We start from the raw sequence: 25544 nt of genomic DNA, 5'->3' as shown, positions 1-25544 counted from the left end.
AATGTCTTCCTTCTGGGCTGTAAATGTTTCTAATTCTATCTTTCTTCAATGATGTATCGAACAATGATTTGTAGGATTAGATAAAATGTGAAGCAGCACTCACTCTGATTGGAATTGTTACGAAACTCAATTTATTCAACATCTTCTGTCTGCATCCACTCTGTCTACAAAGCCTTGCTGCCCATTGTCACAATTTTACTACAATTTTGTGTTGGGTTTCCCCATTATAAATGCCGGCGTCCACATTGGGACTGGAAGTGACCTACGCAGACCCGTTTTCCAGCGTGGCGTGCCCCCGCAGGCAGCGGGATCTTCCGTCCCGACACCGGCCAATGGGGTTTCCCATTGTGGGCACCCCCACGCCGTTGGGAAATCCGCTGGCGTGAGTGCGCTGCCGGGGAAACGGAGGATCCCGCCCAGCTTCTTCCCTGCTGTTACCAGACTCCTGACTGACCCTCTTATGGACTGAACTGGGGCGGGATTCTCCCCTACCCGGCGGGGAGGGGGGTTCCGGCGTAATGGAGTGGCAGGAACCACTCCGACATCGGGCCGCCCCGGCTGGAAAGGTGCGGAGAATTCTCCTCGCCGGGCGACCCATGCGCGTGAGCGTCAGCGGCTGCTCACGGCATCCCCGTGCATGCGAAGGGGAGGGCGTCTCTTCCGCCTCCGCCATAGTGAAGACCACAGCGAAGGCGGAAGAAAAAGAGTGCCCCCACGGCACAGGCCCGCCCGCGGATCGGTGGGCCCCGATCGCAGGCCAGGCCACGGTGGGGGCATTCCCCGGGCCCAGATCGCCCCGCGCCACCCCCCCCAGGCCACCAGAGCCTGCCCACGCCGCCTTGTCCCGCCGTTCAAAAGGAGGTTCAATCCATGCCGGCGGGCGAGGGTTGACAGCGGCGGGACTTCGGCCCATCGCAGGCAGGAGAATCACCAGATGTGGGCCCGCCGACCGGCGCGATGCCCGCCGACCAGCGCGGCGCGATTCCCGCCCCCGCCGAATCTCTGGTGGCAGAGAATTCAGGACACGGCAGGGGTGGGATTCACGCCAGCCCCCGGCGATTCTCCGACCCGGTGGGGGTCGGAGAATCGCGCCCCTGATCTCTCCACACATCTTCTCTACTGAGTAGTACTACACTCCATAAGCTTCACCCGATGCCTGTGCCTACGTATTTACATTGTGTATTTATGCAGGCCCTATGTTTTTTCATGTATGGAACGATCTGCCTGAATAATACTTTTCACTGCACCTCGGTATACGTGACAATAAATCAAATCCAATCTAATCCAATCTAAGGCAGCAGCAGAAAAACTCAAAAATCTATTTACCGGCCCTTAAGGCAGGCTGCGGCTGAAGTTGCAGGAATGTGAGAAGAGGTGCCACGGGAGATCCACTCCGTAACATGGACGTCAGAAAAACAGAGAGCCCTGGGATCGTTTGCAGCTCAGCCTTTTATAGAAATATTTGTCCACTTACCATTAAAGAGTTTTTAAACATTTTCATCACAGGAATGTGGAAATTTATCTCTGAAATCTTCTGATGTCTGCTCGGATTTACCTGCCAGGATAGAATTAAACAGAAATTAGTACTTTGAGAGTAATTTCAGACATGATGGGCGCAATTCTCCGTTCCCCCAGCCCCGTGTTTCTCGGAGGCGCACCACTCATTGGCAACGGGATTCGCAGCTCCTGCCGCCTGACAATCGAATTTCCCATTGGAGACACCCCATGCCGACTGGAAACCCACGGGCGGGGGTGGGTTGCCGGCGGGAAAAGAGAATCCCGTAGAATTCCGGCCGACATATGGGGCGAAATTCTCCGGTATCGGCGCGATGTCCGCCGACCGGCACCAAAAACGGAGCAAATCAGTCCGGCATCGCGCCGCCCCAAAGGTGCGGAATCCTCCGCATCTTGAGGGGCCGAGCCCTAACGTTGAGGGGCTAGGCCGACGCCGGACAAATTTCCGCCCCGCCAGCTGGTGGGAAAGGCCTTTGGTGCCCCGCCAGCTGGCGCGGAAATGATATTGCCGGGCGGCGCATGCGCGGGAGCGTCAGCGGCCGCTCACGGCATCCCCGCGCATGCGCAGTGGAGGGAGTCTCTTCCGCCTCCGCCATGGTGGAGACCATGGTGGAGACCATGGCGAAGGCGGAAGGAAAAGAGTGCCCCCACGGCACAGGCCCGCCCGCGGATCGGTGGGCCCCGATCGCGGGCCAGGCCACCGTGGGGGCACCCCCTGGGGCCAAATCGGCCCGCACCCCCCCCCAGGACCCCGAAGCCCGCCCACGCCACCTTGTCCCGCCGGTAAGAGAGGTGGTTTAATCCCCGCCGGTGGGACAGGCATTCCAGCTGCAGCCGGAGAATCGCGGGGGGGGGGGGGCACCGCCCCCACCGAATCTCCTGTGCCGGAGAATTCGGCAACCGGCGGGGGTGGGATTCATGCCAGCCCCCGGCGATTCTCCGACCCAGCGGGGGGTCGGAGAATCTCGCCCATGGTAAGTGTAGCGAGCTTTTCAGGAAACTCTGGATCTATAGTTCCAAAGCCGGTGACAAACACACTGCCAAACGCACCCAAAGTGACACTTAGAAATGTTTTGGTTGAATCGCGCCCGCATCGTTTCATGAGTCAGTTGAAGGTTGAGGAGTGAGCTAGCAAGAAGCTAGAAGTTCCTGACCATGGCCACAAGCCAGTCAAAGGTGGAACAAGGTGAAGAGACACTCAAAATAGAGGTCCAGAGTAATGAGGGTAACTCGCACCTACCTTGTACAGTGCTTGTAAAATTTTTAATGAAGCGAGCAGTTTGGTGTTGTCTTTTGAAGTGTCCACCATGGTGATTTGAAGAAGTTGCTTTGATTCTTTTTGATAACTCCTCACAAGGCGCATGAAGAAATAATAAGGCATTGTGCTCCACCAGCATTCTAGTCATGAAAGAGCACAGAAATGTTCAAGCAAAATAAAACACAGCCGATCAGATGGTAACACATCGAAAAAGCAAACACAATGATGAACTATAAAGATAGAACGCTGGGTGCTGTTATAATCCCCATGAGGACGACACGATTAATTATGGAGTATGAGCTAATTAACTCAGGACCATAAAAATCGGCCCAGGTAGGAGCCAAACCATAAGACCATAAGACATAGGAGCAGAATTAGGCCACTCGGCCCATCGAGTCTGCTCCGGCATTCAATCATGGCTGATATGCTCCTCGTGTGCGATGTGGGAGCTCAGGGACACGTCCACTGTCCCTGGCTCCTTCACGTGCAAGAAGTGTGACCAGTTGGAGCTCCTGTTAAGACTGCTTGACGGCTCTGGAGCTGCGGATGGACTCATTTTGGAGCGTCCGCGATGCTGAGGAAGTCGTGGATAGCACGTTTAGCGAGTTGGTCACACCGCAGGTGAAAGGTACTGAGGGGGATAGAAAATGGGTGACCAAAAGATAGAGCAAGAGTAGGAAGGCAGTGCATGTGTCCCCTGCGGTCAGCTCCCTGCAAAACAGATATACCGCTTTGGATACTGTTGAGGGAGATGGCTCACCAGGGGAAGGCAGAAGCAGCCAGGTTCATGGCACCGTGGCTGGCTCTGCTGCGCAGCTGGGCAGGAAGAAGAATGGCAGGGCTATAGTTATAGGGGACTCAATCGTAAGTGGAATAGACAGGCAGTTCTGCGGACGCAATCGCGACTCCAGGATGGTATGTTGCCTCCCTGGTGCAAGGGTCAAGGATATCTCGGAGCGGCTGCAGGACATTCCTTGGGGGGGGGGGGGGGGGGGGGAGGGAGGGTGAACAGCCAGCTGTCGCTGTGCACATAGGCACCAACGATATAGGTAAAAAACTGGACGAGGTCCTACAAGCTGAATTCTGGGAGTTAGGAGTTAAACTAAAAAGTAGGAACTCAAAGGTAGTAATCTCAGGATTGCTACCAGTGCCACGAGCTAGTCAGAGTAGGAATGTCAGGATAGATAGGATGAATGCGTGGCTCGAGAGATGGTGCAAGAGGAAGGGATTCAAATTCCTGGGGCATTTGAACCGGTTTTGGGGGAGGTGGGACCAGTACAAGCTGGACGGTCTGCACCTGGGCAGGACTGAAACCGATGTCCTGGGGGTGTGTTTGCTAGAGTTGTTGGGGAGAGATTAAACTAATGTGGCGGGGGATGGGAACCGATGCAGGAAGTTGGAAGGTAGTAAAACAGGAACAGAACAAAAGGCAGTAAGGGGGAAAGTATAAGGCAGAGAAGCCATAGTCAAAAATCAAAAAGGGCGACAGTGCAAGGTACAGTGACTGAGGGGAGCTCAGTGAATAGGACCAGTAATACTAAAAGGAATAAAACGGGAAGTAAAAACATTAATGGTAAGCGATGCGGCAGGTTGTTACATGAAGATATGGGTTCAACGACAAGGAAAATTAGGAGAAAAGTTAAGAGGAAATATAACTTAGGAGAGGTTACTGATCGAGGTGTTGAGATTCAGAACAGAGGTAAAAAAGCCAACATAAGTGTACTTTACCTGAATGCTCGTAGTATTCGGAATAAGGTAAATGAATTGATGGCGCAAATCATCGTGAATGACTATGGTTTAGTAGCCATTACTGAAACATGGTTAAAGGATGGTCACGACTGGGAGTTAAATATCCAAGAGAATCAAACTATTCGGAAGGACAGAGTAGATGGTAAGGGAGGCGGTGTAGCTCTGTTATTTAAAGCTGACATCTGGGCAATAGTAAGGGATGACATTGGTGCTATGGAGGATAAGGTTGAATCCATTTGGGTGGAAATCAGGAATAATGTGAAAAAGTCAGTGATAGGAGTAGTCTATGGGCCATCAAATAGTAACATTATGGTGGGGCAGGCAATAAACAAAGAAATAACGGATGCATATAGAAATGGTACTGCAGTTATCATGGGGGAGTTTAATATACATGTCGATTGGTTTAACCAGGTCGGTCAAGGCAGCCTTGAGGAGGAGTTTATAGAATGTATCCGCGATAGTTTCGTAGAACAGTATGTAATGGAACCTACGAGGGAACAAGCGGTCCTAGATCTGGTCCTGTGTAATGAGACAGGATTGATTCATGATCTCATAGTTAGGGATCCTCTCGAAAGGAGCGATCACAGTATGGTGAAATTTAAAATACAGATGGAGGGTGAGAAGGTAAAATCAAGCACTAGTGTTTTGTGCTTAAACAAAGGAGATTACAATGGGATGAAAGAAGAACTAGCTAAGGTAGACTGGGAGCAAAGACTTTATGGTGAAACAGTTGAGGAACAGTGGAGAAACTTCCAAGCGATATTTCACAGTGCTCAGCAAAGGTTTATACCAACAAAAAGGAAGGACGGTAGAAAGAGGGAAAATCGACCGTGGTTATCTAAGGAAATAAGGGAGAGTATCAAATTGAAGGAAAAAGCATACAAAGTAGCAAAGATTAGTGGGAGACTAGAGGACTGGGAAATCTTTAGGGGGCAACAGAAAGCTACTAAAAAAGCTATAAAGAGTAAGATAGATTATGAGAGTAAACTTGCTCAGAATATGAAAATAGATAGTAAAAGTTTCTACAAATATATAAAACAAAGTGTGGCTAAGGTAAATATTGGTCCTTTAGAGGATGAGAAGGGAGATTTAATAATGTGAGATGAGGAAATGGCTGAGGAACTGAACAGGTTTTTTGGGTCAGTCTTCACAGTGGAAGACATAAATAACATGCCAGTGACTGATGGAAATGAGGCTATGACAGGCGAGGATCTTGAGAGGATTGTTATCACTAAGGAGGTAGTGATGGGCAAGCTAAAGGGGCTAAAGTTAGACAAGTGTCCTGGCCCTGATGGAATGCATCCCAGAGAGCTAAAAGAGATGGCTAAGGAAATTGCAAATGCACGAGTGATAATTTACCAAAATTCACTAGACTCTGGGGTGGTCCCGGCGGATTGGAAATTAGCAAACGTGACACCACTGTTTAAAAAAGGAGGTAGGCAGAAAGTGGGTAATTATAGGCCAGTGAGCTTAACTTCGGTAGTAGGGAAGATGCTGGAATCTATCATCAAGGAAGAAATAGCGAGGCATCTGGATGGAAATTGTCCCATTGGGCAGACGCAGCATGGGCTCATAAAGGGCAGGTCGTGCCTAACTAATTTAGCGGAATTTTTTGAGGACATTACCAGTGTGGTAGATAACGGGGAGCCAATGGATGTGGTATATCTGGATTTCCAGAAAGCCTTTGACAAGGTGCCACACAAAAGGTTGCTGCATAAGATAAAGATGCATGGCATTAAGGGGAAAGTAGTAGCATGGATAGAGGATTGGTTAATTAATAGAAAGCAAAGAGTGGGGATTAATGGGTGTTTCTCTGGTTGGCAATCAGTAGCTAGTGGTATCCCTCAGGGATCAGTGTGGGGCCCACAATTGTTCACAATTTACACAGATGATTTGGAGCTGGGGACCAAGGGCAATGTGTCTCAGTTTGCAGATGACACTCAGGTGAGTGGTAAAGCAAAAAGTGCAGAGGATACTGGAAGTCTGCAGAGGGATTTGGATAGGCTAAGTGAATGGGCTAGGGTCTGGCAGATGGAATACAATGTTGACAAATGTGAGGTTATCCATTTTGGTAGGAATAACAGCAAAAGGGATTATTATTTAAATGATAAAATATTAAAACATGCTGCTGTGCAGAGAGACCTGGGTGTGCTAGTGCATGAGTCGCAAAAAGTTGGTTTACAGGTGCAACAGGTGATTAAGAAGGCAAATAGAATTTTGACCTTCATTGCTAACGGGATGGAGTTTAAGGCTAGGGAGGTTATGCTGCAATTGTATAAGATGTTCGTGAGGCCACACCTGGAGTATTGTGTTTGGTTTTGGTCTCCTTACTTGGGAAAGGACGTACTGGCACTGGAGGGTGTGCAGAGGAGATTCACTAGGTTAATCCCAGAGCTGAAGGCGTTGGATTACGAGGAGAGGTTGTGTAGAATGGGACTGAATCATCATTAGAAGGATGAGGGGGGATCTTATAGAAACATATAAGATTATGAAGGGAATAGATAGGATATATGCGGGCAGGTTGTTTCCACTGGCAGCTGAAAGCAGAACCGGAGGGCATAGCCTCAAAATAAGGGGAAGTAGATTTAGGACTGAGTTTAGGAGGAACTTCTTCACCCAAAGGGTTGTGAATGGGTTGTGAATCTATGGAATTCCTTGCCCAGTGAAGCAGTAGAGGCTCCTTCATTAAATGTTTTTACGATAAAGATGGGATAGTTTTTTGAAGAATAAAGGGATTAAGGGTTATGGTGTTCGGGCCGGAAAGTGGAGCTGAGTGCACAAAAGATCAGCCATGATCTCATTGAATGGCGGAGCAGGCTCGAGGGGCCAGATGGCCTACATCTGCTCCTAGTTCTTATATGTTTCTCATCCTCGTTCTCCTGCCTTCTCCCCATAACCCCGGATCCCCTTATTAATCAAGAACCTATCTACCTCTGCCTTAAAGACACTCAGTGATTTGGCCTCCACAGCCTCCTGCGGCAAGGAGTTCCACAGATTCCCCACCCTCTGGTGAAGAAATCCCTCCTCATCTCTGTTTTAAAGCATTGTCCCTTTAGTCTGAGGCGGTGCCCTCAGATTCTAGTTTCTCCTACAAGTGGAAACATCCTCCCCACGTCCACACTATCGCAGTATCCTGTAATTTTCAATCAGATCCCCCCATATCGTTCTAAACTCCAACAAGTACAGACCAGAGTCCCCATACGACAAGCTCTTCATTCCAGGCTGCAGAGTAGTCCCGACTGGGAGTGTTACTTGGAGATAAACCATTTTGTTCACTCTCCTGTCTAGGCTTCTCCATGACTACTGAAGCTGCCATCCCTGAAGCAATTGTGTCACGTATTTCCTCGGGTGTCTTCCTGATTGGCTGACTTCACTTCAGCATGGACTGTGCCTACGTAGTGTTTCTAACGAAGTTCTGATTCGGAGATGTGCCAGAGCTTACCGTGTCAAATTATTATCATCCAAGATATTTGGTCTCTGAAGATGGTACAGAAAAGACAGAAAGGGTTGTATTCCTATCGTGTCAACCTCAGGCCTCCAGAATGTACTTTACAATCAATGAGGTATCTTTTGAAGCATTGTCATTGTTTGAATGTACGAAATGGGAAAACCAATTTGTTTTCTGAATTATTTTCCTTTAATTGTGACCATAAGACCTTTTAATTATGTTTTAAAAATGTTTCAAAAACTTACCAAGAATTTTAAAATAACTTTCTTGGAGTGAGAGAATGGCTTTGTTCAACGAGTCTGTCAGCGTTGCGGAGTCTGTCAGCACAGCGATGAGTTCTGGGAGAATAATGTAAACCCGCAATGTTTCCACACAAGCCGGAGATTGAGGTAATGACGGGATCAGTTTATCTTCCACTGCATTCTTCACCTGTAAAACCGTGAATGTCAGCGGCAGGATTGTATCTCCTTTATAATAAAGAGAATCCACTTAGTGCAGTAATATAAGAAAATAAAGAAGTAGGAGCAGGAGGAGACCATTCGGCCCATTGAATCTGCTCCACAAGCCAACACGACCATGGCTGATCATGGGCTTTCCCTTTGCTTCCCCGTCTGTTTCTGAATTCCCTCAATTCCCAGAGATCACTGTATCTCAGCCTTAAATATAATGAATGATGGAACAACCACAATCCTCTGGGGTGGAGAACTCCAATGATTCAGAACCTTCTTACCTCAGCCCGAAATGATCGGCCCCTTTCCTGAAGCTGTGCCCTCTTGTACTAGATTCCCCCGGCCAGGGGAAACGACGCTTCAGTATCTGCCCTGAAAAGCCCCATCGCAATCTTGAGTGTTCTGATGAGAATGTCTCTCATTCTTCTAACCTCTAGTGAACATACACCCAGTTTACTTCAAATTCGGACAACCCTCGCATCTCAGCAAGCTTAGCTGTACTGTCTCCAATGGAAGTAAACCATTCTTTAAATGGGGAGGCCAATTTTTAAAAAAATTTGTTCATGGGATGAGGGCGTCGCAGGCTGTGCCAGCATTTATTGCCCTTGAGGGGGTAGTTAAGAGTCAACCATATTGCTGTGGGTCTGGAGTCACATGTAGGCCAGACCAGGTAAGGAAGGAAGGTTTCCTTCCCTAAAGGAGATTAAAAGTGCTCACAATAGTCCAGGTGTGATTTCACCGAAACCCCGTACAATTGTGGCAAGGTGCCTTTTGTCTTGTACTCCAATCAGGGGTGGCCAACCGTTCCGGATTTTCCAGGATTGTCCAATAATCTGACCTTCCCGGGGTAGATTTTGTCCCATATTTCCTCTTCTCCTGCAAGCTTCATTCCTGCACACGTAGTGGGCCTAACATGTTTTTCATTTGAACTTGGGGATGCCCTGCATGTGAGCTCCCCATCCGGGTAGTGTAGCCACCTAAAATAGCTGATTCCCTATTAATTTGGCCAAAACCTGATTTAAAATGGCTAACCGAAAAGGCTGATGGGAAAAGCAGCCAACAGGACACAAACGGACAGCTGCAGACAGAATAGCGTATTCGGCTCTGGGGAAGTCGGCCCAGATCGATACCTACGACCATTAGCAGCACATCAACCCAGACATCTGCAATTTACTCGGCTATCCCCAGGAACAATTGCAACAAATTAGCAATTGAATGCCAGGCCAGACCTGTCGGCGCCTGCAGTGGCCGAAACAAAGACAGGTGAACGACCACCCCCCGATCGAGGAATCGCCCCATTATTGGAGCATATCGAACCCAGTGATTGGGAACAAGTCCAATCACTTGGGACTCAGGGTCAAGGGCCGCCCCGAGAGGCGGGAAGCCCCTGGGCCCTATAAAGTGAGGGGCCAAGTTCAGATCTCTCTCTCTCTCTCCCTTCTTCTCCTGCTCGCGACCTTCGCAAGAACATCGACCAGAAACTGTAAGTTTGACTCCAGCGATCGCTACCCGATAAAGACTCCTAGCCATCGACCCGTATCAGCCTTTTGAATCCCGCGGGCCAGATCCGATTCGATAAGCCATTTGTTTCCCTGACCGGGTGGGCTCTTCCTAAAGTTAAGTATTGGCCAGTAGTGGTAGGTTTCGATATAGATAGTAGGATTATTGTGTAAGCATTAATTGTTGTATTTAATAAATGACCGTTAATTTCAATCTTACTAAGCGGTGTGCTGACTTATTAATCATAACTCGAGCTTGAACCACGTGGCGGTATCAGAAAGATACCTGGCGACTTGTGAGCAAAGGTGACATAATCAGAGTTAATAAAACTAAGGCTAAAAAGAGCAACAGTAGGCAGAGTAAAAGTCATTGCAGTTCACGTGGCTGTGCATTTATTGCCCTTGAGAAGGTGGTGGTGAGCGGCTTTTTCAACCATGATAATCCACGTGGTGTAGGTACACCCACAGTGCTGTTAGGGAGGAGGACCTCTGCTGGGTCCTTCATCCCTTTTAGACCTTTTAGCAGTTTGATATAACTGAGTGGTTTGCTGGGCCATCTTTAATAAATAATCATTATTATTGTCACAAGTAGGCTTACATTAACACTGCAGTGAAGTCACTGTGAAAATCCCCTCGTTGCCACATTCCGGCGCCTGTTCGGGTACACTGAGGGAGAATTCAGAATGTCCAATTCACCTGACAAGCACGTCTTTCGGGACTTGTGGAAGGAAACCGGAGCACCCGGAGGAACCCCACGCAGACACGGGGAGAACGTGCAGACTCCGCACAGACAGTGACCCAAGACGGGAATCGAACCCGGGACCCGGCGCTGTGAACCAACAGTGCTAACCATTGTGCTACCGTGCCACCCATCTCAGAGGGCATGTAAGAGTCAACCGCATTACTGTGGATCCAGAGTGAGATGTGAGCCAGACCTGGCAAGGACATCAGATTTCCTACCCATGGGCCATTATTGAACCAGATGGATTTTTTCGACAATGGTTTTATGGTCAACATGAGACTTCTAATTTCAGATTTCTATTCAATTGAAATGTTACCATCCGCCATGACGGGATTGAACCCAGGTCGCCAAAGGGTTACCCATATTTCTCAATTCCTTATTAATATCATAATGTAAGATCATTTAATTTATTAAGTACCCAATTCTTTTTTTCCTTTTCAGGGGCAATTTAGCGTGGCCAATTCACCTCCCCTGAACGACCTTTTGGATTGTGGGGGTGAGACCCACAAGACACAGGGAAAATATGCAAACTCCACACGGACAGTGACCCAGGGCTGGGATTGAACCCGGGATATGCAGCGCCGTGAGGCAGCAGTGCTAAGTACTGCGCCACTGTGCCACCCCTAAGATCATTAAATTTAACTGTGAATTCCTGCAACAAAATATGTAACTACGGGCCAATAGCTAATTGAAATTCATACATTGACGGGATGGTATTATAGTTGACAGGAATTCAAAGGAATGTTAATGAGATTCCACCATTCTCTGGTAAACACTTACAGGTGTGACAACTGTTAAACTTTGGAGGTTTCCCCGTCGTTATCCCTGAATCAACCTTTTGAGGATTTAAAAGATCATTTGCAGAAGATTGTAACTGAAGAAGTGCTTTATTCTATAATGTTCAAAGTCTGAGTAAACAGAAAAAGAGCATGTTTTTAATGATTTGCGAGAGTGATGTTTTTCAATTTGGGAGGTGCTTGAAGGTTTGTGAAAAAATTCACATCTGCCTCAAGTGTATCCAACAAGCATATTGCGGGTTGTTTCCGTGCTGACTTTGAAATCACAGGTGCAGCATCAAGCTGCAATAACAGTTGGCACTTATGTTACACCTATAGTGTATTAAAAGTGCTCTTTGCATCTGGGTATTTTCATTGCAAGTGCATTTCCCGGGCTCAAACTTTACAACATAAAGAACAAAAATATTATTGCGAAATTAATAACTTCTGTAATATACTGTGGCTGTACAGACTAATGTTGTCATTTGATCTCTTCACAAACTAATTCGCTCCACCGACATTGTTACCATGAATTTTGAGAGACACCTTTCCTTCTGCCCTTTCCAAGGGCAGAACATAGAACATTACAGCGCAGTACAGGCCCTTCGGCCCTCGATGTTGCGCTGACCTGTGAAACCACTCTAAAGCCCATCTACACTATTCCCTTATCGTCCATATGTCTATCCAATAACCATTTGAATGTCCTTAGTGTTGGCGAGTCCACTACTGTTGCAGGCAGGGCATTCCACGCCCTTACTACTCTCTGAGTAAAGAACCTACCTCTGACATCTGTCCTATATCTATCTCCCCTCAACTTAAAGCTATGTCCCCTCGTGCTAGACATCACCATCCGAGGAAAAAGGCTCTCACTGTCCACCCTATCCAATGCTCTGATCATCTTGTATGCCTTAATTAAGTCACCTCTTAACCTTCTTCTCTCTAACGAAAACAGCCTCAAGTCCCTCAGCCTTTCCTCATAAGATCTTCCTCCATACCAGGCAACATTCTGGTAAATCTCCTCTGCACCCTTTCCAGGAAAGGTGTCTCTCAAAATTCATGGTAACAATGTCGGTGGAGCAAATTAGTTTGTGAAGAGATCAAGTGTATTCCATTGGGAAATCCTGCCTGAAATCCAGTTCCAATGGGCCGGGTGTAAAACTTCATCAGGTCAGATGAAGGTTCTCACTCAAAAACAGGAAACTTTCCCTCTCTTTTGCTGCCTGTTGTGTCCTTGCCGCACCTTCTATTTGCATTTCAGCTGACAACTTAGTGTGGTGATTTTAGGATAGCAGTAAAGCGATTGGCGGCGTTGAACTGGTCGCAGCTGGTAACGAAGAACAGACTTGCGTTGAATCAGTAACTTTACAATGTGGCATTGACACCCCCGGGTTACAGGGTAGGGTGGTGGGGTGGGAAGGGGGTCAGTGCAGACCCGATATAGCCTCCTTCTGCACTGTTGGGATTTTATGGCAAGCAGGTGTGGTGTAAAAATGATCTGCTGGAAAAAGTAAATTTCTCTCCTGTACATTTTCAAATATGTTAACTGCAATTTTGTGTCTGTGAATGAATAAAAAGTATTTATTGATGTAAATCCCACAGAACCTTTCATCATAATCTATGGCATCAGATTAACTATGGTGAGAGAACCTTCTGGTAAACAGGATAGGATGCCGGGGCTTGGAGTAAGGTGACATCAAGCAGATTTACACACTGCTGTCAGACATCAACCTATATCTTTTGGCATCTTTACCAGAATATCTGCACAGCGAAATCCAGTCTTATTGAACTTTAAAGAGCTTAATCATTGGTTTAGTGGCAGCATTCCTGCCTCTGAATCGAAAGGTTCAGGGTTCAAACCCCTCTCCAGACATTCCGAGTGAGTGGTTCTGAATCCTGGGTTGTTATCCAGCAGGATACCCGGGGTCAGTGGGTTATTCCTTCCCCTCACTGTATAAAATGTGGGGGCCCATAGAAGCCTCTTTCTGTACCGTACTAATCAGCCTTCGGGTTGACATAAAGATGATTACAACAGCTGATATTCATTTGGTGCCTTTAACAGAATAAATCCTCCCTGAGCATGTCACAGATAACATTCTAAAATAAATGAGACGCTGAGCTATGTGGGGGGGGTACCAATGTGGATGAACAAAAGCATGGTCAAAGAGTTGGGTTTCAAGGAACACGCTCAAAGAAGTAAGGGAGGCAGAGAGTAAGAAATGTTTAGCGAGGGAATAAAATACATTCCAGTATTTTTAGGTGTGAGAAACTCTAGGTTCGGAGTAGTGATTAGTCAGTAACTTTACCTTTTCTAACACGGAGGAGTTTTTAACCAACTTCACGAAGCCCAGATATACTGCAGACATGTCCAGGCCGGACACCTCTCCGTTTGTGTTGAAATGGCCATCCTTGCTGTTTAGAAAGATAGCAAGAATGATTATTAATGCATCGTGGAAACCATCAGATATTATTGTGAAGAAGTCACATTGGACTTGAAACATGAATTCTGTATCTCTGCACAGATGCTGCCAGACTGCCTGAGTGCTTCCAACACTTATTGTTCTGTTATTTCAGATCTCCAGCATCTGCAGTATTTTGCTTTTATAACATTATACTGGCTGTTATATTGTCACCGCTGATTGATTGAAGTACTGGCTCTTGGTGCTGATCCAGTTCTATATACTGATCTGAAACAATGTGCTGGAGCTCAAACACTCAGCTTTGTTGGGGTAAATTTACATAGTCACCACCTGGGCGGTGATCTGGTCTGGTAAAGTGAATTAGCAAAACTCTTACTGCAACCCCCCCCCCCGGACCATGTATTCACTACATTTAAAATGTACCCCTTGGAATGGTAAAATCGGGGTCCATTTATCATTATTCAGCCTCATGGTTCCATAGAATCATGGAATCCCTACAGTGCAGAAGGAGGCTATTCAACCCATTGAGTCTGCACCAACCCCTCGAATGAGCACTCTACCCATGCCCACTCCCCCGTCCACCCTGCCCTATCCCTGTAACCACCATAACCTAACCTGTGCATCCTTGGACACTAAGGGCAATTTATCACGGACAATCCACCTAACACGCATATCCTTGGACTTGTGGAGTATAGGGCCGGGTCGGAGAATCGGCAGGTGTGGGGGTGTGTGGTGGGGCGCGAATCCCGCGACGCCACGCCGGCGATGGTGCCGGCACAGTCGCCGCGGCGCCAGTCGGGGCCATTGAATGCGGCCCCCCCCCCCCGGCGATTCTCCACGCTCAACGGGCCGAGTGCCCACCGCGTTAGGCCGAGTGCCGCCGGTGTCGTTCGCGTGTGGTCCTACCCGGCGGGACCTCGGCGTTCATGCTGTGGGGGCCGTCCTGGTGGGGGGGAGGGGGTATCCGGCTCCGGGGTTGCCAGGCCCCGTGATCAGGGGCTACCGATCGGCGGGCGGGCTAATTCCGGTGGGGGGCGTATGTTCCTCCACGCCGGGCCCCTGTAGGGCTCAGTCATGTTGCATGGAGTCCATAACGGAGACCTGCGCGTACCCGCGCCACCTGTGCTGGGGCCCGTATCGGCAGCTGGAGCTGCATGAAGCGCTCCAGTGCTGTGCTGGCCCCCTGTGGGTTGGAGGATCGCTGCTCCTAGCGACCAAATGACGCCGTCGTAAAACGCTCCGCCATTTACGACGGCGTCAACACTTAGCCCCATTATCGGAGAATCCTGCCCTAGGTCTTTCTTGTGGAGTACAGGTCTTCTACCTATGATATTTATCTTGGGAAACCACATCCAACCCAACAACCACAACCTGCATTTATATGGCATCTCCAATGTAATAAAATGTCCCGGGGGCTTCACAGGAGTGTCATCTGACAGAAATTTGACACCAAGTCAAAAAAAGCCATTAGGCCAATTGATCTGAAACTTAGACATGGAGGCAAGGTTTTAAGAAGCGCCTTGAAGAATGAGAGTGGCGTAGCAGAGAGGTTTGAGGGGAGCATTCCAGACAATGGTGGAGTAAGGGAAGTTGGAGATGCACAGAAGGCTACCATTATATTTCCTCTCAAAATGTTGAAGTTTCTCAACCTTAGCGACGTTCTTCCCCTCAGAACTGAGACAGGTCCCCTGTTACACCTCAGATAGTCCGGATGCCTATCGGAAATATTTCATGACGCGTACCCTAATTCCTGGAAGAGTGATGCAGCGAAGGAAACAAGCTAATGGGCGGGAAGTGTTTGGCCAGAGGAAATTCTGGGTAATGAATTCCCAAACTGAACTTGACTGCGGGGGGCGCTGACATCACTTAACGCAGCTTTGATAGTTTGAGAAACTACGGAAAGGGCCGGCGCTATAACAGAATCTGTCCAGTAAATCCCGTGACATTCCTGCACAGTCCTTTACCTTCTTATTATGCGCCAGGGTTTAGAGAACCCCAGAGTGTATCATAGAGTTCACCTGACCCACAACTTTTACTAGATTGTGGTATGGGGAGCACACGGCCCACTCTACAGGTGTGGTACAGCAGAAATGGAAATGTATTTTTTAAAGCAAAACAATGTTTATTCTATGAACTCAAGTTAACCTTTTTGAAACATACAATGAAGATCTTAGCAACCATTAATTCAAATACAACCCCCAAAGAGTACAACACTGAGTAATCCTTTAAGCTTTCCTTTTAACATCCATAAGACTTAAAACACCTTTTACCAGAAGCACATCAGGTTAAAGTCACGACTGTTAATAGTTTTAAAAATCACCAGGATCGATTTACAACCTTTAGAGTACAGAGATTCATACACCTTCTGGCTGTGACTGCAACTATCCAGCTTTGAAAATGAAACTAAAACACACCCTGCAGTAAACAGCCTAAAACGAAAGTAAAAAGCTGACAGACAGCCCAGCTCCACCCACTCTCTGACATCACTGCAGTAATAAACAACCATTTCTTAAAGGTACTCTCACTACAGATACTTATATACACACCCATTTATAAACAACTATTTCTTAAAGGTACTCTCACTACAGATACTTATATACACACCCATTTCTTAAAGGTACTCTCACATGACACTTCTCCAAACTTCATTTTGTTCAGTCCATGAACTTCCTGAAGGAAAAGGAGTCAAATAAACACCAGAAAATAAAAGGTATCCTCTGGATCTTTTACAAAAGATTCTGGTTTGGGTGTGGGGAATAAAGCAGGAAGCTCAAATGGAATGTGGTACACATCGAAGTATGATATTTTGATGCTAATTGTTCGGCAATAAAACATTTGCTGACCTGACATCCAGGAAACTTCCACTCAAATTTTGAGAAGAGGAAAATGCTCGAACGATTGCCCTGTAAATGAAATTCAGACAAATTTAATTCACATTGTTGGCTTTTTAATAAAGAGAGATGCCTCTGGTCCTTTTTGGACTATGTTTAATTATCTATTTTTTTAAATGTTAAATACATGGAATAATTTACTGAATATTCAAATTTTGCACAGCTGCACCCTATGGAAGTTCCTGCGACGTGGGCATTGCTGGGGGGCCAGTATTTATTGCCCATTCCTAGTTGCCCCTGGATTGAGAGCTGGCTTTTAAGGGCACGTAAGAGTCAACCACATTGCTGTGGGTCTGGAGTCACATGTAGGCCAGGCCAGGGAAAGGAAGACAGATTTCCTTCCCTAAAGGACATTAGTGAACCAGATAGGTTTTTACGACAATCAACAATGGTTTCATGGTCATCAAGAGACATAATCCCAGATTTTTATTGGAGTCAAATTTCACCTTCTGCCTTGGTGGGATTTGAACGTAGATCCCCAGAGGATTACCCTGGGTCTCTGGATCTCTGGATTACTAGTCCAGTGACAATATCACTGCATCACTGCTACCCCCTTCTGTTTAACATAAACATAAATAGTGAAATTGAATTCAGTGCCAACGTCACGCAATAGGCATCTTCAATGTGGATTATATTTAGAAACTGCATCAACAGAACATGTTGAAACTGAGATGAGATATGTTGGAAACTGTAACTACAGTGGAACTTCCTGGAGGATGCTTGAAAATCGTTTGGGAATTGAGTCCTCTAGTTTGCACAGTAAACCAATGTCCTCAACATGGCATCTGACACAATATAGGTTACAAACGGTACAGAAGCCCCTAAAACCCGCTGATTGAAGTGTGGCAGAAGTACCACTGACCTCAGATCCTGACTCCACCAGCGTATTCACATCTTCAATGGCTGCCTACAGAATATCAGGTGCATCTTGGGAGCCCATCTGATGGCACAACATTGGGAACTCACTACCCCAAAGAGCTGTGGACTCTCAGCCATTGAATATTTTCAAGGCTCAGATCTGTGGATTCTTGGAATCTAAGGGAATCAAGGGGACTGGGCAGTAGAGTTGAGTTTGATGGTCAGCCAGGATCTTATTGGATGGTCGAATGGGCTCAAGGGTGTGTCTAGCCCACCCCTAAAACTATTTCATTTGTCCTTTATAGATGTGCACCACAAGAGACTGGAAGATAAATTTCACGATTGACACAAACCCATTTGAAATAGTTGTGTTAATGCGAGAATTAACCCCAACACGTAAAACCTTTGCATGTGTTTGCCCGGTGGAGTTTGATAAAAATTTCTGAAGGTAGTTATAGGGAAATTGGGGAGGTAAATGGAACTTAGCAAGAAGGCAAATTACTTTGTTGTGTTTTTGTCCATTTCTTTCTCCAACAAACTGTCCAATGTCATGATTTTCTTCAAAGTATTCAATGCAGATGGGTTAACAGAAGGCACCAAACCCTAGCAAAAAACACAAGAACACTAAATGTCCATCTGTAGACAAGGAATGCAAGAAACACCGATTTTCTCTGGTAGGAACATTGGCCAAGATTCTCCAGGTCCACCCTTTCGAAGCGGGATTTGCGATTGGCCGCAGAATAGCGCGCCGCGCCAAAATTGGGATTCATGTCTGGTGGCAGGACCGCCATGAGTCTCTGTGCTCGCCCCGCCCTACCGGCGATAGTGGGATTCCTGATGTCCGAGCCCGTCGTCCTGCCCGGATTCAGCAGAACTATGCAAATAGCTCGTTAGAACTATTTTACATCTGATTGGCGGGTGGGATGCACCATTCACTAGCCAGCTGGGATGTGCTCTAGCCTCCCCACAGAACCCTATAGGGGCTGGTTTAGCACAGGGCTAAAGAGCTGGCTTTTAAAGCAGACCAAGGCTCGCCAGTAGCATGGTTCAATTCCCATACCAGTCTCCCCGAACAGGCGCCGGAATGTGGCGTCTAGGGGCTTTTCACAGTAACTTCATTTGAAGCCTACTTGTGACAATAAGCAATTTGCATTTTTTTTTTCAGCCGGGAATTACATGGCGTGATTGGGTGCAAGTATCGAGGAACGTGGACCTGGCAGCTTGCCAGGTGGCAAGGTGGTAAGTGCCCTCCCAACAATTGCCTCCGGGTTGCTGAGGGGGTCCTTCATGGAAGGTGGGGGCTCAGGGGAGCTTGCGCTGGGCTGGAGGGGCTCAGGTTGCGGGTCTTCCCTGGGATGGGGCTCGTTTGGCTCCTCTCCCCATCTGCAGCCTTTAAACCCGTAAAACAGTCAGTCAGTCTGGCCTGAAGCTCTGACAAATATTGGGAAAACTCCACCCATTGTGTGGTCACCAATATCTCCCCCTGGTCTCAAGGTGTACTTATCGTCTTACCACTTCATCATTGCGCTCTGCAAAGCTTTGGTTTCCTCCAGCAAAAATTCTTTTCACAGCCGGCTTGGTTGTAAGGCCTGTCAAATTGTACAAACACAGAAATATTGCTTAAAATATGTGTCAGCCTGTTTTTCGTTATGTCATATGTTAATTTTACGTCCTTGACCCTTTCTTGTCATGTTCTTCTGTTACAAACTCCTCAGTCAATATTTGTAATGGAAAGTGTCTAAGTAATTACCCACCCATATGGCTGAAGATGTGGCAGCGCCATCACCAGGGCAAAGGTGTAATTACAGTGTGACATGTTTACATAGGACTTTTCAATTATCAATATAGACTGTGGAATTTATAAAATCAAATAAATAAAAATAAGGCTTAATGTATGGGCTTCAAATGAGGAATGAATAATGTCTGTAATACTGCTTCAGTAATCCCCAGCATCTCAGGGCTAATGAGGGCAGCTTTGGAACTGAGTGCATACCTGAGAGTGTGGTGAGTGGGGGGAGTTTAAAGTGTCAATCTTGTATTTGAAGAATCTAGTCCAGTCTGTTATTAGTAGCAACCGGAAAGTGCTGTGGGAATAGATTAGGTTTGTTCCTCTCAGCCTTAGACAGGCTAAACACACTTTACCGAGAGAGCTAAGCAGTCGATTAGCTAACTAATTGAGTCTGGTCGCTCGAGCTCCATTTCAGTTTACTATGAACTCAGGGGGCTGGATCCTCCGCTGTCGGGATTCTCCGTTGCGCCGGCAGTGCACCCAATCCCGGGGATTTCCCGACAGCGTGGGGCTGCCCACAATGGGAGACCCCATTGGCCGGCTGGCGAGACGGAGATTCCTGCCACCGGCGGGGGGCCGCACCGGAACACTGGAGCAGTGGGGCGGAGAATCCCGCCCAGGGTTCTTGAGTGCAGCTTAGGACCTGAGTGCATGCATACCTGGGAGTTTGGTGAGTTGCTCAGTGCCAGTGGGCTTGAGGCCGAGGTGCAGACCATTGCAACATTTCAGGGTGGAAGAACATTGCCTGGATGCTTTTTACAAGGAGGCAGTCACAACTCTTAGGATAGGGTCTTGTGATTTGGCCAATGGTCAGAGTTCAGTATGTTAGAGGTTCTCTGAGTTTGTCTGAATGAGAGTGGGCTGCGGGGTTGACGGGTAGACTGACCATGGCACTGTGATAGAGGAAAACATTCGAGTGGAGGGAGCAAAAAGGAACATAGTGGTGGTAGGGAACAGTGTAGTGAGGTGGATTGACACTATTCTGTGCAGCAAAGAGCAAAGTCCAGTCGGCTGTGTTGCCTCTTGGTGCCTGTGTTCTGGACATCTGCTCAGAGCTGGAGAGGAACCGCCGGGATTCTCCCCCGATCGGCGGGCGGGCCATACCGGGCACCAAAGAGCGGCGTGAACCACTCCGGCGTTGGGCCGCCTGGACGTTGCGGAATTCTCCGCACTTCTGGGGGCCAGGTCGGCCCTGGAGTGGTGGGCGCCACGCCAATCGCCGCCGAACGGCCTCCACGTCCGGCACGAGTTGGCGCATGCGCAGAACTGCTTCCGTGATCCCTGCGCACGCGCCGGGGGTTTCTTCTCCCCGCCGGCCATGGCGGAGTTTTACCGAGGACGGCTCGGAGGGAGAGAGTGCCCCCACAGCACAGGCCCTCCCGCAGATCGGCAGGCCCCGATCACGGGCCAGGCTACTGTGGGCCCCCCCCCGGGGCTGGATCCCCCCGCACCCCCCCCCCCCCCCCCCGAGGAGTCCGCAAGCCACCCTCAGAGCCAGGTCCCGCCGATATGGACCTTGCGTATTACACGTCGGCGGGACCGGCCGTAAACGGGCGGCCGCTCGGCCCATCGAGGCCCGGAGAATCGCCGGGGGGGGGGGGGGGGGCACTGCCAACGGCCCCCGACTGGCGCGACGTGATCCCTGCCCCCGTCAAAAACCCGGCGCCGGAGAATTCGGCAGCCGGCGTCGGAGTGGCGGAGCGGGATTCACGCCGCTCCCCCCCCGGTGATTCTCCGACCCGGCGCGGGGGGTCAGAGAATCCCGCCCACAAGTGGGAGGGAAGGTTCCAGTTGTCGTGGTCCATGTAGGTGCTGTGCTGTCACAGTCCAGGTAGGACTGTGAAAATGGTTCTGAATACAGGGTCCTGTAGGGGGTAGGACAAGGAATAAAGGAAATGGAGCCCCCGGAGGAAACCCACTCAGGGTACAATGGTGGCACAGTGGTTAGCACCGCTGCCTCACAGCGGTTAATTCCAACCTTGGGTGACTGTCTCTGTGGAGTCTGCACATTCTCCTCGTGTCTGCAGAGGGGCTGGTTTAGCACACTGGGCTAAATCGCTGGCTTTGGAAGCAGATCAAGGCAGGCCAGCAGCACGGTTCAATTCCTGTACCAGCCTCCCCGAACAGGCGCCGGAATGTGGCGACTAGGGGCTTTTCACAGTAGCTTCATTTGAAGCCTACTTGTGACAATAAGCGATTTTCTTATTTTCCTCTGGGTGTTGCGGTTTCCCCCCACAGTCCAAAGATGTGCAGGTTAGGTGAATTGGCCATTATAAATTCCCCTTAAGGTCGGGTTACAGGGCGGGGAATAGGACCTAGGTAGGGTTGTCTTTCAAAGTGTCAGTGCAGACTCAATGGGCCAAATAGCCTCTTTTTACACTGAAGGTATTCTATAATGTGCAAACTCCACACAGACCATCAGTCAAAGCTGAAATTGTACTGGAGTGCCAGGCGTGTTAGGCAGCAGTGCTAACCACTGTGTCACTCCTTGACATGCTTTATCTGAGTTCTATATAAAATCAAAGTCTTCCTGAAAATGCAATTCATCATATCCACAGGTCAACATTATATGCCAGTCATGGCCAAATCTTTTCCATACAATGGGGTTATTAAAATATAGAAGTTTACATCGCTTACCATTTTCCGTTCCATTTTTGTCAGGTGTGTCCGTGATGTTGACAGGAAGAGGCACTAACTGATCACTGGTCTCTCGGTTTCCCAGCTGCCCATTCTCTCCACGACCAAAAGAGTAAATCTCACCAGACGATGCAACGAAGACAAGTGTGTGATCGCTGTTCAAAATATATATACGTTCATAATTTAACAAGCCTTTGCCAAGTTTTCTGCTGCTAATCAGCTCTTGGGCAAAATTCTCCGGTATCGGCGCGATGTCCGCGACCGGCACCCAAAACGGCGCAAATCAGTCGGGCATCGCGCTGCCCCAAAGGTGCGGAATCCTCCGCATATTTGGGGGCCGAGCCCCAACCTTAAGGGGCTAGACCCGCGCCGGACTAATTGCCGCCCCGCCAGCTGGCGGAAAAGGCCTTTGGTGCCCCGCCAGCTGGCGCGGAAATTTCATCTCCGGGCGGCGCATGCGCGGGAGCGTTAGCGGTCACTCACGGCATCCCCGCGCAGGCGCTGTGGAGGGAGTCTCTTCCGCCTCCGCCATGGTGGAGACCATGGAAGGAAAGGAAGGAAGGAAAAGAGTGCCCCCACGGCACAGGCCCGCCCGCGGATCGGTGGGCCCCGATCGCGGGCCAGGCCATCGTGCCCCAGATCGCCCCCCAGGACCCCGGAGCCCGCCCGCGCCGCCTTGTCCCGCCGGTAAGGTCGGTGGTTTAATCTACGCCGGCGGGACAGGCATTCTAGCAGCGGGACTTCGGCCCATCCGGGCCGGAGAATCGTGGAGGGGGAGCCGCCAACCGGCGCGGCGCGCCCCCGCCGAATATCCGGTGTCAGAGAATTCGGCAACTGGCGGGGGCGGGATTCACGCCAGCCCCCGGCGATTCTCCGACCCGGCGGGGGGTCGGAGAATCTCACCCCTTAACTCTTACAAACTTCGGTGTTAGTCTCTGATTAGCGAATCAAGATACAAAGTGAGTGAATATTTACTTGTGCTGGTACGTCGGAAAAGGATTATTTAAACGGAACAGCTCCATTTCCCACTCTGTTCACACTCATTCCTGATTTTAATGCCTTTGGCTCTGGTGGAAAATCAGGCCCTCTCCAGATGCTGTTAGGAGCCTCAACCATAAATGGAAATTAAGGTTCCGTGGGATTCCAGTGGAATGTTTACCCCCTTTCAAGTGGTATGTCATCCTGGTAAAGATGTTAGGAAGCCAGTGAGACCTTCTGAGACACATTAAGATATGTTATCTTCATTGGCCTGTCCGACTAGTATTGCTGCACGGAGCCCCACAAGGAAAGTCCCGGCCTTTGCTGTCCCAGGCTTCCAACCATCATTCCAAACCACCACCGTCCGTCCCCCCCACACCCCACCTCACAGTTATCTTGCTCCCGGCAGCCATTTTGTTCTGTCGGCCTATATCTCCACTCACCATTTCTAGTTCTCACGCTTATAGCATGCTTTGAGACATCATTTATTCCCAAGTGAGGAATAAGGGGCGGAAAATCGCCGCAACGCCAGGACGGCATTCTCCGATGCGTGCAAAAACGGGCACCCGCTCATGGCGCCCGGCCGCACGGAGAATCGCCGAAAATGGCCGTAGCGGCGATTCTCCGATGGAGCAGGGATTCTCCGGGCCGGAGTCCCGCCGGCGTGACCGGATGTCACGCTGGTGCCGTTCTAACATGGTATAAAACAGCGTCAACCAGTCGTGCTGGCTGACGCTGTGGGGGCAGGTGGGTGACGGCGTGGAGCGGCCCCCGGGGGGCGGGGGGGGGGAGTGGTTGACAGCGCTGGGGTTGGGGATCCCGGGAGCGGCATGGCTGTGTCTGCGAGCGGTGCGGGGGAGGCTGCCGGGGGTGGGGTGGTCCCACACATCCGCTGCCGGGGGTGGTGGGGGGGGCGGGGTGGTCCCACACATCCGCTGTCTGAAGTAGTGGGGGGGGGGGGGGCACACACCCGGGAGTGAGGGGGGGGGGGGAGCACACACATCCAGGGGTGGGGTGGGGGGGAGCCCACACAGCTGGGGGTGGGGGGGGGGGGGGAGGCCCACACATCCGGGGGTGGGGTTGGGGGCCCACACGTCCGAGGGAAGGGGGGGCGGTCCCATACATCCCCTGCCGGGGGTGGGGGTGGTGAAGGAGCGGCGGGGGCGACAAAGGCTGCGGGTGGCTACGGCCCGCCATGGCAACGGCCAGACCCATGACGGCGGACACGCAGTTGTCCATCCAACACGTTCGCTGTCGCGACGCTGGCGGCCCGCCTATCCTGACATGTGCCAGACCCCCCCACCAAACTGCCGGCACCCACCAGCGGGTATGTCCAGGGCGGCACACATGGCAGCACCCCGATGAGGGCAGTGCCACCAGACAGTGGCCCTGGCAGGGGGGACGGCCGACAGGTCTCAGGGCACCGAGGCGGCAGGGGTGGGGCGCGTGCTGGCAACCGGGCCGGCCATGTCGCCCATGGCACCTGGTTGTGGAGGGGAGTATACCAATGCTGAAACCCTGTCTACTCCCACCCCCTACAGATCGTACAATGTTCAGCCGTCTTCCACGTTTGTTGGCCGCCGTGGCGGGGGCTGCTGCCCTGCATGAGGCCCAGTGGGAGCTGGAGCACGGGCGTGACAGGGAGGTGGCGGAGCCTGTTGTACAGGAGCGGGCTGCAGTGGGGAACGTGCAAACCACCCAGGCCGCAGGGCCTCACGCCCGAGAGGCGCAGGAGGAGCACCACAGGAGCCACAGAATGAGGATAAGGAGGAGGAGGAGGAGGTGAAGGGTGTGCCACGGCCACGGAGGCGTCCGATGTGACAACGTGTGTACCGGCCCCGCATGTCCTTCGAGGACCTCCCGGACAGGGCGTGCAGGAGGAGACTCCGGATGAGCCGGGAGACCGTCACTCATACCGGCCTCATTATGTGCGACGTGGCGCCGTGTCGATTGCGTGGCGCCGCGTCTCCGACGCTGCTCGGAGGCTACGCCCTCGTGCCCCTGCTAGCTCCCTTGTACGGCGCAGAATGGGATCCCGGAACGAGCGCCAACCGCGGAGTGAAACACTCCCGTTTTAATGCCGGCGCCGACACTCTGCTATTGGAGCAGAGAATCGCGCCCAAGAATCTTTTAGGTTTTAATACCAGTAGTCTATAACAATGTCACCGATCTCTATCGATAACAAAATAGTAGGTCAGATGACAAATGGCCAATAATGTTCAGTTGCTAAAGTGTTGCGTGAATTTAAAACTTTCTGGTTCACATCTAAGAAAGGGTGAAAGAGATGTAGGTGCATTTTGTTTTGTTGATGTTTGACCAGCTCACCTCCCACATGCTATCTGAGAAACTCTCTTTCCAAACAGGTAGCCGACGAGACGAGGTTTGATCTCATCCTTTGTGGAGTTGTGTCCAAGTTGCCCGTAACTTCCAGCCCCAAAGGTGTAAACAAGTCCATCCTGGAGGAGAAAACAATGACTTCAGGGCACGTTACACCTGATCACAAGAAATTTGGTATTGAAGTGTCAATGGTCTAGTGCC

General features: G+C 49.8%; 1 protein-coding gene across 4 annotated transcripts in view; it reads right to left on the bottom strand.

The window, feature by feature from the left end:
* Positions 1–25544, bottom strand: part of LOC140408318 (probable E3 ubiquitin-protein ligase HERC3) — a 90140-nt gene that overhangs the window by 36009 nt on the left and 28587 nt on the right. For all 4 annotated transcript variants that reach the window (XM_072495350.1, XM_072495349.1, XM_072495348.1 and 1 more), the window contains exons 6-14: positions 25332–25462; positions 22029–22183; positions 19115–19191; positions 18105–18205; positions 16697–16756; positions 13740–13845; positions 8216–8399; positions 2756–2913; positions 1475–1555 (exon numbers count right to left, since the gene is read on the bottom strand). In XM_072495350.1, the coding sequence (XP_072351451.1) occupies positions 1475–1555; positions 2756–2913; positions 8216–8399; positions 13740–13845; positions 16697–16756; positions 18105–18205; positions 19115–19191; positions 22029–22183; positions 25332–25462 (1053 nt within the window). The remainder of the gene's footprint in view (positions 1–1474; positions 1556–2755; positions 2914–8215; positions 8400–13739; positions 13846–16696; positions 16757–18104; positions 18206–19114; positions 19192–22028; positions 22184–25331; positions 25463–25544) is intronic.

The sequence above is a fragment of the Scyliorhinus torazame genome, chromosome 3 (genome assembly GCF_047496885.1).
Source record: "Scyliorhinus torazame isolate Kashiwa2021f chromosome 3, sScyTor2.1, whole genome shotgun sequence".
NCBI classification, from domain to species: domain Eukaryota; kingdom Metazoa; phylum Chordata; class Chondrichthyes; order Carcharhiniformes; family Scyliorhinidae; genus Scyliorhinus; species Scyliorhinus torazame.
This window is presented reverse-complemented; position numbering and strand designations above follow the sequence as displayed.